This window comes from Coloeus monedula (genome assembly GCF_965178545.1).
Source record: "Coloeus monedula genome assembly, chromosome: 3".
NCBI classification, from domain to species: domain Eukaryota; kingdom Metazoa; phylum Chordata; class Aves; order Passeriformes; family Corvidae; genus Coloeus; species Coloeus monedula.
The window spans coordinates 112,055,474-112,071,419 of record NC_138783.1 but is presented as its reverse complement, the minus strand read 5'-3'; the positions used below and the strand labels follow the sequence as shown (position 1 = coordinate 112,071,419).

General features: G+C 47.1%; 1 protein-coding gene across 2 annotated transcripts in view; it reads left to right on the top strand.

The window, feature by feature from the left end:
- Positions 1-7,188, top strand: part of BCOR (BCL6 corepressor) — a 57,994-nt gene extending 50,806 nt beyond the window's left edge. For both annotated transcript variants that reach the window (XM_082279278.1, XM_082279279.1), the window contains 4 exons: positions 3,351-3,496; positions 4,629-4,706; positions 4,918-5,068; positions 6,239-7,188. In XM_082279278.1, the coding sequence (XP_082135404.1) occupies positions 3,351-3,496; positions 4,629-4,706; positions 4,918-5,068; positions 6,239-6,533 (670 nt within the window). In that variant the 3' untranslated portion in view covers positions 6,534-7,188. The remainder of the gene's footprint in view (positions 1-3,350; positions 3,497-4,628; positions 4,707-4,917; positions 5,069-6,238) is intronic.
- The last annotated feature ends 8,758 nt before the right edge of the window (positions 7,189-15,946 follow it).

The following is a 15,946-nucleotide window of genomic DNA, read 5'->3' as shown; positions in this document are numbered from 1 at the left end:
TAGTAGGAAGAATTCGACAGTACACAAGAGAGGGTTGAGATGTGTGTCTTTCGTAGGATATTGCAGCTCTTGAATGTCCCCAGATCCTTCTGGGGCCTTTTGAAGGGTTTGTTTTAGAAACGAGCTGTGCTACGTTAACTATACCGTTAGGGATAGAGAGTGTTTATTTCCACGAAGCTCAGGGCAGAAGAGATTGTATGGGCAAAGCAGCCCAGGAGAGGACTCCCAGGGATCTTTTTTTCCCCCACTTCTGAAAAAGTTGCCTATTCCAGTAGTTGCTTTTGCATCCTACAAAGAGGATGGTTAAACTCTGCCAAGACAGAAGAATACTCCCTCCTCTGCTGGCCCTGCTGGGAGAAGCAAACGAATAGCTGTGCCTTTGCATGGTCCCGCTCTTGAGCTTGCCAAGAAGCTGTTCTAGCCAGTAAAAGAGTCTGTCAGTGCTCTGTTTTGGCCTTTTCTCCCTTAACTTATCTATGGGGAATGTCCTTCCCCCCCCCCCCTCCACCAGTGTTTTCTTTCCTTCCTTCTATTTATTGTTCTTCCGTCTTCCGCACTGCTTTACACGCCTTTCCTTCCCCATGCCTCTATAAATTCCCCTCTCATGCCCGGGCAGCCTCCCTGTGTACTCTTAGATGACGAATCTGGGTCTGCCTTCCCTGCTGCCTCTGTCTGCAGCACGGCGTTGGGCTTGGTGACCTGTAAAAAGGGAGAAGGAGGTTCCATCACAAGGTTACAGCCCATGTGCTGCAATTTTTCCTTCCTGGGGAATGCCCAGGCACCCTTTAATAAACTCGTCTGAGTGTCGTTAAATCAATTGAAACACTGGGCGGTGATTTAGATGCTGTTTTTAATAAGTTAAGGGATCATCTTGAATTCATTACTGCTTCAAAAGCCACTTAGGTAAGTCAGTTTAAAATAAAACCCAAATGCAAACAAGAAAACCCACAAACCAGTAATCCCACAACACTCCTCAACCCCCTCCCAGAACCAGAAAATCGTAATTCTGAAATAAAATTTAAAAAGAGTTCAAAATTAAAGACTCCAGTAAAGCAAGGGAGTGGGGGAGAAAGAGCATTCCCAGCACTTGGCAACAGCCATAACTCTCATCTGTTCCCAGTGCCTGTTGCCAGACTTTCAGCCAGGGATGCTTCGTGCCCAGTGGAGGACAGGAGGTTTTGCAGCAAGGCTGACCTTTGCTGCTGTAGCTGCTCAGAGTGCCGTGACCCAGCAGCTCAGGCCTCAGATGCTTGCTGACAGCAAGGAACACCCGATACTTCTGCATCCTCTGTGTCGGCACCTCTGTTGTTTGTTGCCTCCTGCTTGGTGTCACCTGGGATGTGACACTGTGATACAGCACTGACCAGATCCTGGATGTCATGCTTCCCCTGTGGGGAAGCACTGAGTCAGTAGGTGGAGGTGGGAAGGTGAGACTTGCAGGGCATCCCGGGAATGCTGGCTCCTCCAGCACTGTCTGTGTCAAAGGCATCAGTTTCAGTGTTATGTTAGAGACATTCCCTCAGAAACTGAGAAAGGGAAATCCTGACCCTTTGCAAGTGATCCTCATGGACCTCTCTGGTCTTAAAATGTGAAGGTGGCTTTCCGAAGAGTGATACGTTGGGATTTGAAGGCGTCCACGTGTTGTGCTCTCTGCTGCCAAGGGTCTGAGGGCTGGCACAAGCTGGATTGAGGACTGTGCTCAGCAGCTCGAGGATCACCTGCTTCTTCACTCTGTTGGTGGCATGGGGTATATAGGAGGCAGGCAGCATGGGATAAGCCCTCTTTCCATAGGGAACAAGCCAGCAAGTCCCCAAGTACACCTCCTCATGTCAGTCTCTTGTTCACATGTCAAAACCAGTATGACATGCAGCTTTCCAGCAAGATGGGGGCAAGCAAGAACCCTTCACGTGTAGCCTGTGTTAGTCACCCTAAGTCACACACAGCCTACTGGAAAGTACTTGGAGTAAATATATCTGGAACATCTTTTAGAGACTTAGCAGAGTCCCCCTCCTCCCCTTCCTTCCAGCAGTGCTGTGTGATAGATGGGAAGACAGTGGTATGCTGTTCTCTTCTGACTGCTTGGATCCTCCCCTCCTCTGTCCTGAGCTCACGTGGATGCCAGGTCACGCCAAAGCAGTGGTGACATAGAGGGGACATTGCCATGTGAGGCAGGAGTGGTGGGATGTGACCTCTTGGCAGGAGAGAGTTGAAGCCCCGGTTGTCAGCAGAGCGTCTCTTGGCAGATGGGGAGATGGAGCGGAGAGGTTTGCTTGGCTGTGCTTCCAGATGACTTCCCCTTTTAACGTCATTGTGAAAGCTTTCCAGGAAGGCAGTGTGTGATCCCGGTTAAAGTCCTTCCTTGCCTTTAAATACAAGCTTCCTGAGAGCTTGAAAGCCTTGTTGGGGGGTAGCAGTATTGACAGCCCAAAGGAGGAGTGTTGAGCTGAGTTGGACTGCCATGATCCCTGTCCACACACTGGACTCTGCTTTTAGTTCCCTGCTCTTGCTGTCTAAGGAAAAGATGGGATTTTAACACATCTTCATTAGTCTGAAGGGTAATACGTTCTACTTCCAGACAACTCCCCGTTACGTATAATCAATTTTAAAGGCAAAAAGTTAATGCGATTTATAATTAGTGATAAGGAATTCTAAACCTGGAATTGCAGGGCTGTGTATTAATGAATAATCCTTCTGAAGGCTCACAAAATCTATGTCTGAGCTTGTATAGATTGCTCATGCCGCATAAAATGCGTTAATTTCTGGGTGGACTACACTTTAAAATAACATGTTTTTCTATTCTCTGATTAGAAGGGTTGAATTGTGCTGCAAATATATTCACAAGTATTGTTTAAAGAGGATGTTCTGCGTGGAAGTTTAATTCCTAGCAAATTTTCCTAACTTATTTCTGTGTACGTAATTTAGAAGCTTTGGGTAACTGATTTCCGTGCTTGCCCAGAGGCAGGCTGAATGAGCCTTTCTCCACAACACGCTGTTAAATTGGCAGAGATTTGGAACGGTAGAGTGACTTGCAGCAAAATGATGTTTGTGAGGCTTCACACAAACTCCTGCTTTCTGTTACAGCGGTGTAATTATTTTACTGTCCTTCGAAAATGTGTACAGCAAGGAGTAGACGTAACAGAAATACCTGCCCTGAGCAATCTGACTGAAGACAAGAGGGGAGGGGATGATGTGCAAGTAAAACCGACAATAAGATGATTGGCAGCTGTATTAATAGTGTTACTTTCTATAAATAACTTTGATCTACAGTCAGAAGTTTCTTGTCAAAAACATTTGCATAATACTGTTGAGTCAAAATGTAACACCGTGATTTTTCTTTTGCTTCACACCAGACCAATCCACGATGCGGTCGAAAACGACCACTTGGAAATTGTCCGCCTGTTACTGTCTTATGGTGCTGATCCAACACTTGCAACCTACTCTGGGAGGACCATTGTGAAAATGACCCACAGTGAACTCATGGAGACCTTCCTCACAGGTCTGTGCCCACATTGCATAGGGCTTTCTGGTCCTGGCAGATGGGGGCTTGTGCCCTGTCCCAAAAAGTCCCTCCCTCCTGGCAGGGATGACTTCATGCCAAGGAGCCGTGGGGTGGGCTGCAGTAGCTCCCTCTGTGCCTGCAAAAACCCAGAGGCTGCAGGTGGGAAGCACAGCCATGCTTGGGGGCTCCTTCTAATTGAAACTCTTAATAAGTCATAAGGATTATTCCACTGTCAGATTTGATAGGTGGGTAGGAGGTCAGCGGGCTGTTTCGGTGCCTTCAGTTTTCTGCTTGAAATGTGAAAACAAGAACCTTGCCAATTCAAATAGCTGTTTGTTAAACATACTCATGTTTTCCCATGGTCTTGCTTTTTATCTTGGACTATTTTTGGTTTTGCCAGTTCTGCCGTGTTTTATATCTGAAATACTGTAAAACTACATTAAAGGCTCTTGTCTTTAAACATGTCCATGCTGTGACATGGTTTTAGGGGTTTTTTTCCTCTTAGTTTTGGATGAAGACACTTGCATTCCCTAATAACTTACCTATGAGCATTCACAGTCCATGAGTTTAAGTATTCACCTGTTTTACCTGTTTAAAGGGTGCAGTATGGAAGGCACAAAAGTGTATCAGGACTCCAGTCTGATACAAAGTCCAGCATCTTTGACTTCCTAGCATCCTGAATCCCAGTATCTTTTCACCAATTCAGCTTGTAAATCTCCCAAATTATATCTGTAGAAGAGAACTACACCTTCTGAACATATCTGTGTGGAAAAACCTTGTTCATCAGTTTATTTGGGGGCCGCAGTTTCACCCTCAAGTTGGTGTCCGGTGTAAAATGTGAAGGCCAAAAAAATGAGATCTTCACAAAAATGAGATGCTGCTCTCAGTTTCTGAAGCTGAAGCTTGGATCTGTCCCTGTTAGACCTTTGATGTGGTGTGTCATTATTTGATGTGGGGGAATGGCGTGTATATGCTGTTGTTTGTAGCATGTGTGCCAGGAATATGGTGAGGGATTTTTTGATGGAAGGTATGGAGGACGCATATTGAGGCTCTGTGACGCACGGTCTGCTAAACTTGCCAGCTTTTTGTTCTCATCAGTATGTTTTTGTTGTTGTTTTTTCCTCTCCAGAGTATTTAACTGACCTGCAAGGTCGAAGTGTTGATGACCCTGGTTTGTACTGGGATTTCTATGGCAGCTCTGTGTGCGGTGAGCAAATGTTGCCCTTTATTTCTTTGTATGCAGAGACTTTAAAAACATGGGGCACGTGGGGGTGGAGGGGGCTGTTCTGTTGTTGTGGTGGAGGAAGCTAGGAAGGAAGCAAACTGATTTTGTTTACAGATCACGTTACTGAGAAAAAAGCAAGACCTGCAACAGTCTTTTCATTGCTGACTTAGCACCTTTATTCAATTTTATTTAGATCCAAAAGATGAATCTGGATTTGATGTCTTGGCAAATCCTCCTGGCCCAGGTGATGAAGATGAAGATGGCTTCAGTGATGTGTTTGAATTTGAATTTTTGGATGAGCCTCCCTTACCGTGTTACAACATTCAAGTGTGTCTCTCTCAGGGGTAAGAACAAATACAGGTTTTGGGGTAAAAACATGTGGGATGTCCTGCTTGGGGTTGGTGGCAGTTTGTGATGGTGGGGAAAAGCACAAGACATACATTTTTAACATAAATGAGAGATCAATATTTTAGCTGCTGGGGTTTTTTGGAAATAAACTAATAGGAGGTGAGAGGGTCTGGTTTGTCAGGGCTGAGTTTTTGCTGCCATATTCCAAAGCAGGACAAGTGACATTTGAACACGAATCCCTTTCCTCATCCCAGACAGGCATCTTGTTTATAACTTCCCAAAATAGAAGTGCTTCTAGCACTTAAATTTGGATATCATGTTTGTAAGGTGTTAATTGTATTTTGTGGGCTTTCCTGTTCTGCTGCTGAGGGGACATGCTTTTGTGGATGAAAAAAGGACACCATTACTGCTTTTATAGACTTTGTTGCAAAACTGGTTTAAAGCTCTGAATTGGAATAAACAAATAAGCTTCTTTGGGAAGATTCTGTGATATTTAATAATAAGCAAAGACCTGGAAAGTTGTATTATCTATTATATTTAAGATATAAATTAGTTTCGTATACATCTGTTGTTCACCATTTGCACTGATTTTGTTGACAGCTAGTTTTAAATATTGATCATGCAGGAGTGTGGGTTTTAGCATGATTTTGTTACTTGTGTGATGGATATAACTTAAGTTCCCTGAAGTAGACAACTACAAAGATTGAATTTAAAAACTGTGTTGTTTATCTGACAAAAAACCAACTCACTGTTGACTTCTATTTAATATTGGCATCTCTAGAAGTCAGAGGTGCTGAATTTTGTGGTTATAAGTAATCTACTAATTTGCAGATTGAAAGTTGGGCTCAGCTGGGCTAACCTTCAGCTGTATGAGTTGGGGTGGCTACTGGCCCACGTGGGCACTGAGGAGCCCACGTTTTATAGGTTCCAGTGCCCCTGTGTGCCTGGATCCCTCCTTCCTCAAAGCTGCAGGCAGCAGTACTCTGAATAAATACATACACACCTGCTCATCTGTTACATTTGACCCCCGGGCAGCAGCCTTGATTTCAGAGGGGTCGTTTGTGGGATCAGGGAGGGTTTTACACAGAGCAGTGTGGGGAAGAGTCAAGAATCCTGTGACTTAATGTCAGTTATTGGAGCCTCTTTCTTCTCCTTTGCTTCTGCAGACCACGGAACTGGCTTCTGCTCTCGGACGTGGTGAAGAGGCTAAAAATGTCATCTCGCATCTTCCGCTGCAACTTCCCCAACCTGGAAGTCGTCACCATCACGGAGGCAGAGTTTTACAAACAGACTTCCCTCAGCCAGTTGTTCTCTTGTGCTACGGACCTTGAAGCCTTTAACCCAGAGAGCAAAGAGCTGTTGGACTTGGTAGAGTTCACAAGCGAGCTCAAGACTCTGCTCGGCTCCGAGCTTCACTGGTTGCATCCGCACGAGGACCCTCCCTTCGACATCCTCTGGTGAACCTTCAGGCCATTTAATGTACAGTGCTCTATACAGTTACTTCTTTATGTATATGTGTTCAAATGAAATTGTTTCTGTAAAGAAAGGACACTATTAAATATGAAAATATCTTTCCTTTATATAAGAGATCTGAATTCCAGTTGGATGGATTTTGGAAGAATTTTTTTTTAAATTCAATCAGTTTTTACAAAATTGTTATATAATGTTTCTTTAAATGCACACAGGCTTTGGGATAAGTTTGTTATTACTCGGAACACATTTTTTTTTTAAAGAACACACCCACACACATTGACTTTGTTTCATACAAAGCACTGATTACACAGAACATACTTTTTCTAGGTGATGTGATCAAAGTCGTGTGGCTTGTTTGGGAGATAAAATTCGGTAAGGCACTTGGTGATATTATTTTCATTTTTTTTGTTTACAGAATTACCTGCTTTGGCCAGGTAAGCACTATTGAATATAATTCAATAGTTTGTAATATAAATTAAACCATATCCATACGCATCAACTAATTGTAAGAACTTTTTTATCCTAATTTAAAAGCTGTGAAATTTAGTTTTCACACATCAAACCGGATTGTTTATATATGTTTAAACATTTTATGCTCTTTATTTAAAGAAGACTTTGAACTATTTTTTCTGTACCTTGTAAAATATTGAAAAACTAACATATGTTGAAGTTGCTTGAAACTGTACATAAACTAAATTTTCTGAATTGTGTGTTCATGTTTGAGATCTGTGTTTTAACTTTGTAAGTAAATCTTCTGCCTTTGTATTTATATTTTACAAAAATTTTCTTAAAGGCAATAAAACTGTTGAGAAATGAAGAGGCTAAAGTGGCTCCCATTAACTCCATGCCTGGTTGTGACATGAGCTTCATCTCATTAGTGTTTATGAAAGGAGGGAGTAGTTTCTGAAGTGGGGCAGGGCTGGTAGAGGTGCAGGCAAAGCAGCTGATGAAATCGGGGCCAATACAATCTGTATTTGCTTTCTAAATTCAGTGTTGCAAGAAAACATCAGGCAGGCTTTTTGGTGGGACAGAGGTTTAAAAATGGTGTTCACAATACCTTCTGCACCTTTTTGCTAAAGAATTGTGAAGAGGTTCTATCATTTTCCCTCCTTTGACATCCTTATAACTTCCATTGGCTAATTCTCTTTTCAATGAAGCCTGCAGAGTGGAGGAAAACAGTAGCAGGGGAAATGCTTTAGTTTTAATGTGGAGCATTAAAGCTATGAGCACATTTTGGGGGGATCTAAAGGGACAGTGACCAGAATGTCACTTTTGCATAGCTTGGGAGCTTGCACCTAAGAGGCTGGGCTCTCTGGGCTTGGGCAGACCCTCTCTGCCTTCCCCTTGTGGAAGGAAGTTCTTGCTGTGAACTCAAAGTCCTGAGTTTTAATTTGGGGCTGTTATTAAGAGTAGTATGTCCTATGATAGTCAATTGCTTCTGAGGTGTTTAAATCACACTGCTCTTCTGATGAGGGCCAGGACCCCACCCAGAGGGTCTTGAGCAGAGCACCTGGTCAGTCTGGGAGAAGAATCTGGGAAGAAGTTTCTCCATTGTCCTGAAGGCTGAAGGTAAGGGGGAATGATGTCTCATTTTTGAAGGTGCCCTGGAGGGGAAGACTCAGAGCTGCTGCCTCTCGCAGTGCCTTGCTGGTGAGTCTCCTGCCAAACGTTTTTACTGTGTAGCTTTACAGCGGGGCTGTTCCTGTGGGTAAGGTGGTTTTGTAGCTGAGCCAAGAGGTGAGAGAAGGGTCCAAAAGCTGCCTGCTGCTGGAAGCTGAAGTCCCATTTCTGCCCAGGACAGGGAGTTTTTAGTCCTAATACATCTGCCGACATCTTTTTTCCAGATTTTGGGTAAGGAGGATGATGGTCTCTCCTGCACAGCTTTTATGTGCATGCTGGATTTCCTTTTAAAACAGTCTCCAGCTTTGCGAGGAACTGAAACACAGACACCTCTATAGTGCCAGCTGCTTTCATCCCCTGGTTTTCCCAGCAAAAAGAGGTGGGCCAGAAAATTTAAGGCAAGGGAGAACATTAAAAGCAGTTGTTACAGACATCTTTATCTGATCAGCTGTGTAATGCTTGGATGGCTTAAGCTGGGTATAAATCAGCTTTGTGCCACTTCCCGGGGTGTGTGGCAGACACCTCAGTTCTCGCCGAGCCCCTCGGGCAAACAAAAGATTGACACGGCTTCCTCTTCTGGCCAGCTCCTCCTCAAAGAATCCTGAGCACGTGCTCCCCGAGCATCTCTGCTTAGTCAGCTTTCCCCTGCCTCCACCGGGTACAGTTGGGCCTTCTCCACGCTGGCTCCTGCCTGGTGCTCACATACAGTAACAGCCTTATGCTGCTGTAATGCGAGTGTGTGTGCCTGCCCTGGGTGTCTGTGCTCTAAAAATAGGGCCATGGCAGGGAACACCTGATCCCAGCGCCGTCCCTTGGCATAACGTAGCCGTTTCATACTCTGGGATGTACTTCTTTAAAGGGACTTGGCTGTGTGAGGGTGCTTGAGGGAACGCAGAGGGTTCTGTGGAGCAGGAGGGGACACGAGGCTGGCTTGGCTGCCCCTGTGCTGGGTGGTTTGAGAGAGGCTGGATGCAGGTGTAGCTTTGCAGGAGTCAAGCTGAGGGGAGAGTTACCTTGGAAGAGCAGAGATGGCAGCGTGCCAGCAGGGAGTGAACTTCGTGACAGTCTGAGTGTGGGCAGGGCAGTGAAACACTGGCCGGCGCTGGGACTGTCTGGATCCTGCAGGGCTGGAACTGGGTGAGCTCCAGCCAGCGTGGGGGCTGTGTTCAGCGGTTCAGTTTCTGATCTCACACTGCTCTCCTTTAAAGCACTTTCCTGTGCATCCTCCGTGGGCCAAAGATGCTTGCTTCACACTGCTGGCTTTGCTCCAGGTTAATAAAAAACCAAGGAAATGGAAACGCAGCCTTTGGGGATGGTAAAACCCTGCTGAGCCTGTTTCTTGCCTTCTGCAAGGTGAGAGCATGGTGTTGATGCTGTTGGGGACAAAGCCAAGGTGTTTCCCTGAATTTCCCCTGCTTATCACTTGGATTTGCTTGGCTGGGACTCTCTGTTGCCCTGTGGAGGTGTTGGACAACTACTGGTGCAATAGGGAAAAACCCGATTTCCAGCTAAAGCCGGCAGATGAGCCTCGCTTACAAGAGGTTCCTTTGTGAAATTTTTACTTGTTGCTGGCTGGGAAATCCCAGGGAATACCCAGTTCCAGGCTGGCTGCCTGGTGGGGAGGCTAAGGGGAAGTCACAGCACCGGCAGTGCTGAGAGGATTCCCCTGAGATAAGCGATGCTGCTGAGGACCAAAACACTGAACCCCTCTTTCTCCTTCCTGCCTTACCCAGGAGTTCTGCAGTGTGGAGTCAGCCCTGGGAGTTTCCCGTTCGGGTCATTTCTCCCTCCAGCCACTCCTCTCATTTCTTCTGCTTTGCTGTGGTGGCTGAGCTGGAGTCTTGTGCCAAGGACACTGATGCAGTGAGTGGCAAGCAAGGGTCAGAGGAAGAGTAGATGTGGTGCTTAGGCACATGGCTTAGTTGTGGGCTTGTCAGGGCTGGGTTAACCTTTGGACTTGATGATCTTGGAGGTCTTTTCCAACCTTAATGATTCTATGATTTTAGTTAGCAGAAGCAGAATGGAAATTATTTTAAAAACTGCTCCCAGGGGCCAAGCTCACTCCATGAATCAAAAGAGTTTGAAGCTGACTCCTCCCTTAATTTCTGTGCTAAATAATGAAACTATAGATGAGACCCATCATTTGAGCATTAATGATTGGGGTGGTAAGTGCAGGCAGCTGCCATTCCCAGGCTCTGTGGGGCTGCTGGTAAACACTCAGCATCATCAGGTTGCACAGGGAAAAGGCACACATTATTCCTTTAAACTTGCACAGATCCAAGGTAACTGGAAAAATAGCATTTTGTCTGCTTCAAATTGTTTGCAGAACATATTTTCATTTCAGTACGAGACCAGTGGTGGTAGGAGAGAGCTTGGCACCACCACACAAGGTGGGAGAATTGAATGCCATTAATTGTGAAGACACAGATCTTTTCTCAGTGTGCTCATTCACTGTTGCATTTCTGCTAGAAGGAGGAGCAGGAGAAGGTAACAGGCATCCAACAAGTTTCACTTGGAGTGATGTCAAGGACAAAAATCTCCAAAGAGATCTGAAGAAGATGAAGCTCTAAGCACCCCACCATGATGCCCATCTGCATCAGTCTTGCTAGTTCTGCGTTTCACCCATTAAAGTGGTTTGCATGGGTTCCCCTGCTTGCATAGTGAAGAGAGTATTTTCCTGCAAGTTAAGTGATGGATCCTGAGGAGCAGCAGTGCTTTCTGCCCTTGGGGTGAAGAGAGCCATTGCTTGTTTCTGTTTTGCCAGTCTTGAAGAAAACCCTGTCCACGCCATGTGCACATTTTCCTCCAGCAGACTGACGTGACTGTAGACGGTTGCTCTCTTGAGCCAGGTATGAACCACAAATCTGTCACTAAATAGATTTTCCTTTTGTTGTCACATTAATTTGCAACTCATTAATAGTGACAGCAGTGAGGTACTGCACTGATGCAGATTTGCATATTCATGGCTAACTTATTATTAAACAAATAAGATTTCCCTAGCTTAGGAAGCGCCCAGAGTAATGCCACATTGTGCATTATAACAGCCTGAATGTTTTATTTTCTTTTTAATATGTTAATAGATGCAAGGGGCGCTCTTTTTTTAAGTAAATGTGCATCTATAAAATAACGTGTAATTTAAAATATCACAATTGTTTAAATAGTAATCCATTAACAAACCTGCCAATAATTGAGCACAAATACCTATTTAATGTACAAATCAATTAATCAATTCTAAATGCTGGCTTTGTTGCCTGATGACCGTAACACAGGCAGTACCAGCAAGGCACAGCCAAGTCACTGTGCCGGCAAGGTGAGCCAGAGGTGGAGAGCTGATCCCATGTTTTATGGCTCGTTACAGTCAAATTGGTTGGTTTTCACAGTTGCTTTTGTTTCTTCTCCCCAGAGGAGTGGTGGGAGAGAAAGTGAAGACTGGGCTTGCTGTGGTACCCACTGTCACCCTCTTGTCTTACTGGGCATGGCTGAGGAAAATGTGGTCATCTTGGCTCTGCAGGGACCTCCCTGCTCCCCCTTTTCTCTGCCAGCAGGCAGAGACACCAGCTTTGGCTCAGTCCTGGCCAGGAGGAGGGCAGAACTCTGCCCCCAGCATGGTGGGTGGGCAGTGGGCAGCAAACTCCCCTGGCACCGTGGGTTTCTTCCCCTGTGCTGAAGGAACCGTGGTGAAAAGCCCTTGGAGTTCAACAGGCACCCAAAATCTGCAGGTGAGAGGAACGGGAGGTGTGGAGAGCAGGGCTGTCCTCAGGTGTTTTAGTTCACTTGCTGGTAACAGCCAAGGTCCTTTGCCCATGAAGTAGCACAGGTTTTTTCTACTGGGCTATTCAAGACGATCCAGTATGCACAGCAACCCCCTCTTCAGATCCCTACTACCACATCCATATTTTTCATTCCTTTCTGGCTCTTCTAAAAATTTGTAGGGTAGTGGGAATAATTGCATGTGAGGAAACCAGCTGATTATTGCAGTTCCCCTCAGTCTTGAAGTGAGGTTTTTTTCCTGACCTGACTTTCCAGAGTCCACTGACGGTGTTGCCTAACCACAAAATGCAGTTCTTACCCCATCCTGCAGTTGCCTTGTGAGTCACAAACCCCCCCCTTTAAACCACCAGCCCGTGCTCCCAGCCTCCCTAGGCTCCGGAGCTCCTGTTTCTGGCTAATGGCAAAGTGTGTATGGCCCTGAAGAGACACAGATAAAACCAAGGATGCTGAAATACAACCAGAAGTCACCCCAAAGACTGTATCCCTGCAGGTGCAGAGCAGAGTGAGGCTGTTTTTAAAACCTGTGTACAGCAAGCTCACAGAGCCCTTCTCCAACAGGGGATAATTAAATTTTCTGATGTGGGATCTGCTTTCATCTTCATCTCCTGGCTTGGGTCTTCCCTTGGCACAATGAGGAGTGCCAGTGGGACTGCAGCCCAATTTCCACTGCTCTGTGGCTGCAGGCTTTTCCACTCACTGAGGATGTAGAGGGTTAGGCAACACGTGTCAGATGCTCATGATGTCAGAGACAGTGTTTAGTATTTGTAACTGTCGAAATTTCAAGGAAAAGGCTACCTAATGAAAACCCCTTTCCAATGTGCCATAAAACTCCTGTTTAAGTAAAACCTCTGTGAAGACAAGTCCTGACAGGCCTCCTGAAATGAAAAGGGCAGATTATTTAACAGCTGATCAACACTAATAACCCTTGGCAAATACAGTATGCAAATTCAGTGCTGGAGCCAGCATGAGCCGAAGGGACTCTTCTGTGACAGCCTGGCCTGGCTGCTCTCAAACCACAGAGCCCAGCATGGGGAGTGGGGAGACCTGGGCTGCCACTGCCACGTGTTACCTCAGTGGTCTGTGGGTGCTTGTTGAGGAGAAGTTCCTCCACCATCACAGGAATCTAATGGGCATTTGGCGTCTGACCACTCAGTGGGGCTGGGCTTGGGCTCCCTTGCTGAGGTGCTGGAACTGATGGCATAAAGCACCAAGGGAACTGAAACAAATAGTTTGGAGCTGGGTATCTTGTCTCCCCACTTTACGACATCTCAGGGTAAATATCACTTCTAAGTATCTTCATGACCTGCCAGTCTACACAAGCGTAATTCTTCTTTCTGAATTGGGCCAACCCATGGGCAGTTAAGCAAGGGATGGAGTTGGGTTTCCAGGGTGAGTTCATCCTTCTGTCCCCTAGCTCCATGGCACGAGGGTGGCTTTGTAGCTGCCTGGCTGCCCTGCACAAGTCAGCTTCCCCAGCCCAGGGACCGTACCTGTGCTACCCAGTGGCTGCTGTGAGCACCTGGGGATTTGAGGCACCTCCCTGAAGGGCCAGCTCAGCACACGGCAGTGCTTGGGAACGTCCCCACATGGGCTGGTTGCACTCCCTAAACCAGCAGAAGCCCCTCAGGGTGGGTGAGAACAGGGAGGGATGGTAAAGGGTGGGAGATCACCCATCCTCCTGCAAGTGGAGGAGGCAGTGCTGCCTGGGTCTGGGAGCAGGGCGAGGGGTCAGGCACAGGCAGGGAAATGTTGCCCTTTTGGTGGCAGTGTGGCGTTACCTTGGCTCAGAAAGTTGGGTAAGCCTGTGCCTCCGAAACCTGGATGCTCTGCCCATCCACCAGCTGGTGCTCCCAACACAGCCCCTAACAGCCTGGTGACCAAACCTGGCTGGTCCCCAAGGGGTTACCTCTCCTGAAATGGCTGCCATGCCCAAAGAGACGGAGTGCCTTTGAGTACCGCTGTTTTCAAAGGCTCAGGAGTGAGCTTGATTAGCAAAGTCAACAAAGAGATGCAAATACGCTGCAGCAAAAAGGTGCTTTGTAAGTCTGGGAGTCGGGGCCCTGGGTAGCGGGAAGCAGCCGCTCTGTGTGCTGGGAAACGCTGGAGAAGGGAGAGTGTGTTATTCCCGAGAACGCAGCGGCTCAGACCAGCGCACGGCTCTGTGGACACAAAGCAGCGTCTCCGTCTTCAAGGTTATTTAATAGTAAACAAGAGCTGTCAGGAGGGAAGGAACCACCGCCGCCCAGGCACTCCCAGGCTGTCTTGAGAGCACAGCAGGAGATGTGGCACAGGCAGTGCAGGCTGGGGGAATCCAGAAAGCCCTTCCCAGGCTCATTTCTCCAGCTGCAGATCACCTCAAAAACGCAGCCTCACGCTCAGCCCACGTTTGACTTGCCAGGGCTTCAAACACGCCACCAAGTTTCTAACAACATTAAAGCCTTTCCTGCTCAGTGTTTGCTTTCACTTCACCTGCAGTAACTCTTGGTGCTCCGTAGGGCCCTTTGCTTTGGAGGCAGAACAAGGTGAGTCAGCCCCATCCCTCACCCAGACAGTGCTGGGGGAAAAGGAGGAGGATGAGGATGAAGATGTGGGGGAGGAGGATCGGCAGAGCGGACCTGCTCAGCAGCTTGTGCTGAATCACAGCAAAACAGCCCCAAGGACAGTCCCTCTTTGGCTGCCAGCAGCTCCCAAGTGCACAGGAATGCAGTATCCCAGGCAGTCTGTTTGTGAAGGCGTGAGGCAGTTTTTAAAATACACAACAGAGACTTCTGCAGGGCTTGGTCCTTTCTAAAGTAAATTTATTTGACAGGTTTATTTCTTTATCAGGTATTTGTCTAACCCCGTGACACTGAGAGAACTGATTTCCTGGTACAAATGTTAAAATGTAAACTCCCAGAGGTGTGGACTGTCACAACCAGTGTCCAAAATATCCTCACCCCGATTTCTTGTTGAGTGTCTTGGTGTGACAGCAGGAGACTCTAGAGACGCTGGATAATCTATGCTATGATCACACCAGGACACCAGGAAAAGAGCCCCAGTAAGAGGACAGGAGACAGGCTTCTGGCCATCCTGGCTGAGTGGCTGGTGGATTCAGGGGTTAAAAACAAGCCTTTTGCAAGCGGTGCCTCCATCCAACAGGATGGAGAGATTAGAAACACCTAAAGTGCCTGAAGGTTTGCAGCACCACTGACTGATCAAATAAAAATATGTGAATCATAAATCAATGTAATTTAAAGCAGACTTATTTAGAAATTGAGATTGGGCACTAAGGGACTTACTCAAATCACTCTGGCTTGCCATTAGCCACCCCCTGAAACTCTGTGTGCTCTCTTGGGGTAGCTGAGGTGGGGGTGCAGATGTGCTGCCGCTGGTTTAAATCAGACCTGGGCAGGGAGCTGGGACAGAGTGGCTGGGGAGGGACCCAGGGTGAAGGAGGGACCCAGGGTGAAGGAGGGACTCAGCTGCCTGCTCACCCTGGCTGCTGCCTGGCCCTGTTGGCCACTGCCAGATGATGGCCAGACGGCAGGAGAAGGCTGTGCCGTGTGGCTGCAGGATGACATGAGGTCTCAAGGCAGCCCAGCGTGTCAGGGACCACAGCCAGTCCCAGCAGAGACAGACACTCTGGTGAGTGCCTTCCCTCTCTCACTTGGCTTAACAGGCAGCTTTGGCTGTGCTTCTGCCATCATTTGCCACCTCCCCTCCTCAGCATGCAGCAGTCCTGAGCATCTGAGGAGGGACATGCTGCAGTTGTGCACAGTCTGTGGTTGTGTGTGTGTGTGTGTGCACGTAAAGGAGGTGCTAGCTGCTTGTTCCCAGCCCCAGCTGTGCAGGAGATCCTATTACCTGACCTAGAGCAGGAGCCAGGAGGGAGGAGGTTGGCTCTTGGCTCCCTCTTCCCATCGGGCTTGCAGTCACCCTGCAAACACATTAGTTTTCCTAAAAAGGCACCCGAGAGCTTGAACAGCAATACCACCGTGGCATTTATTAATTTTTTAGCATAGCTCTACCCC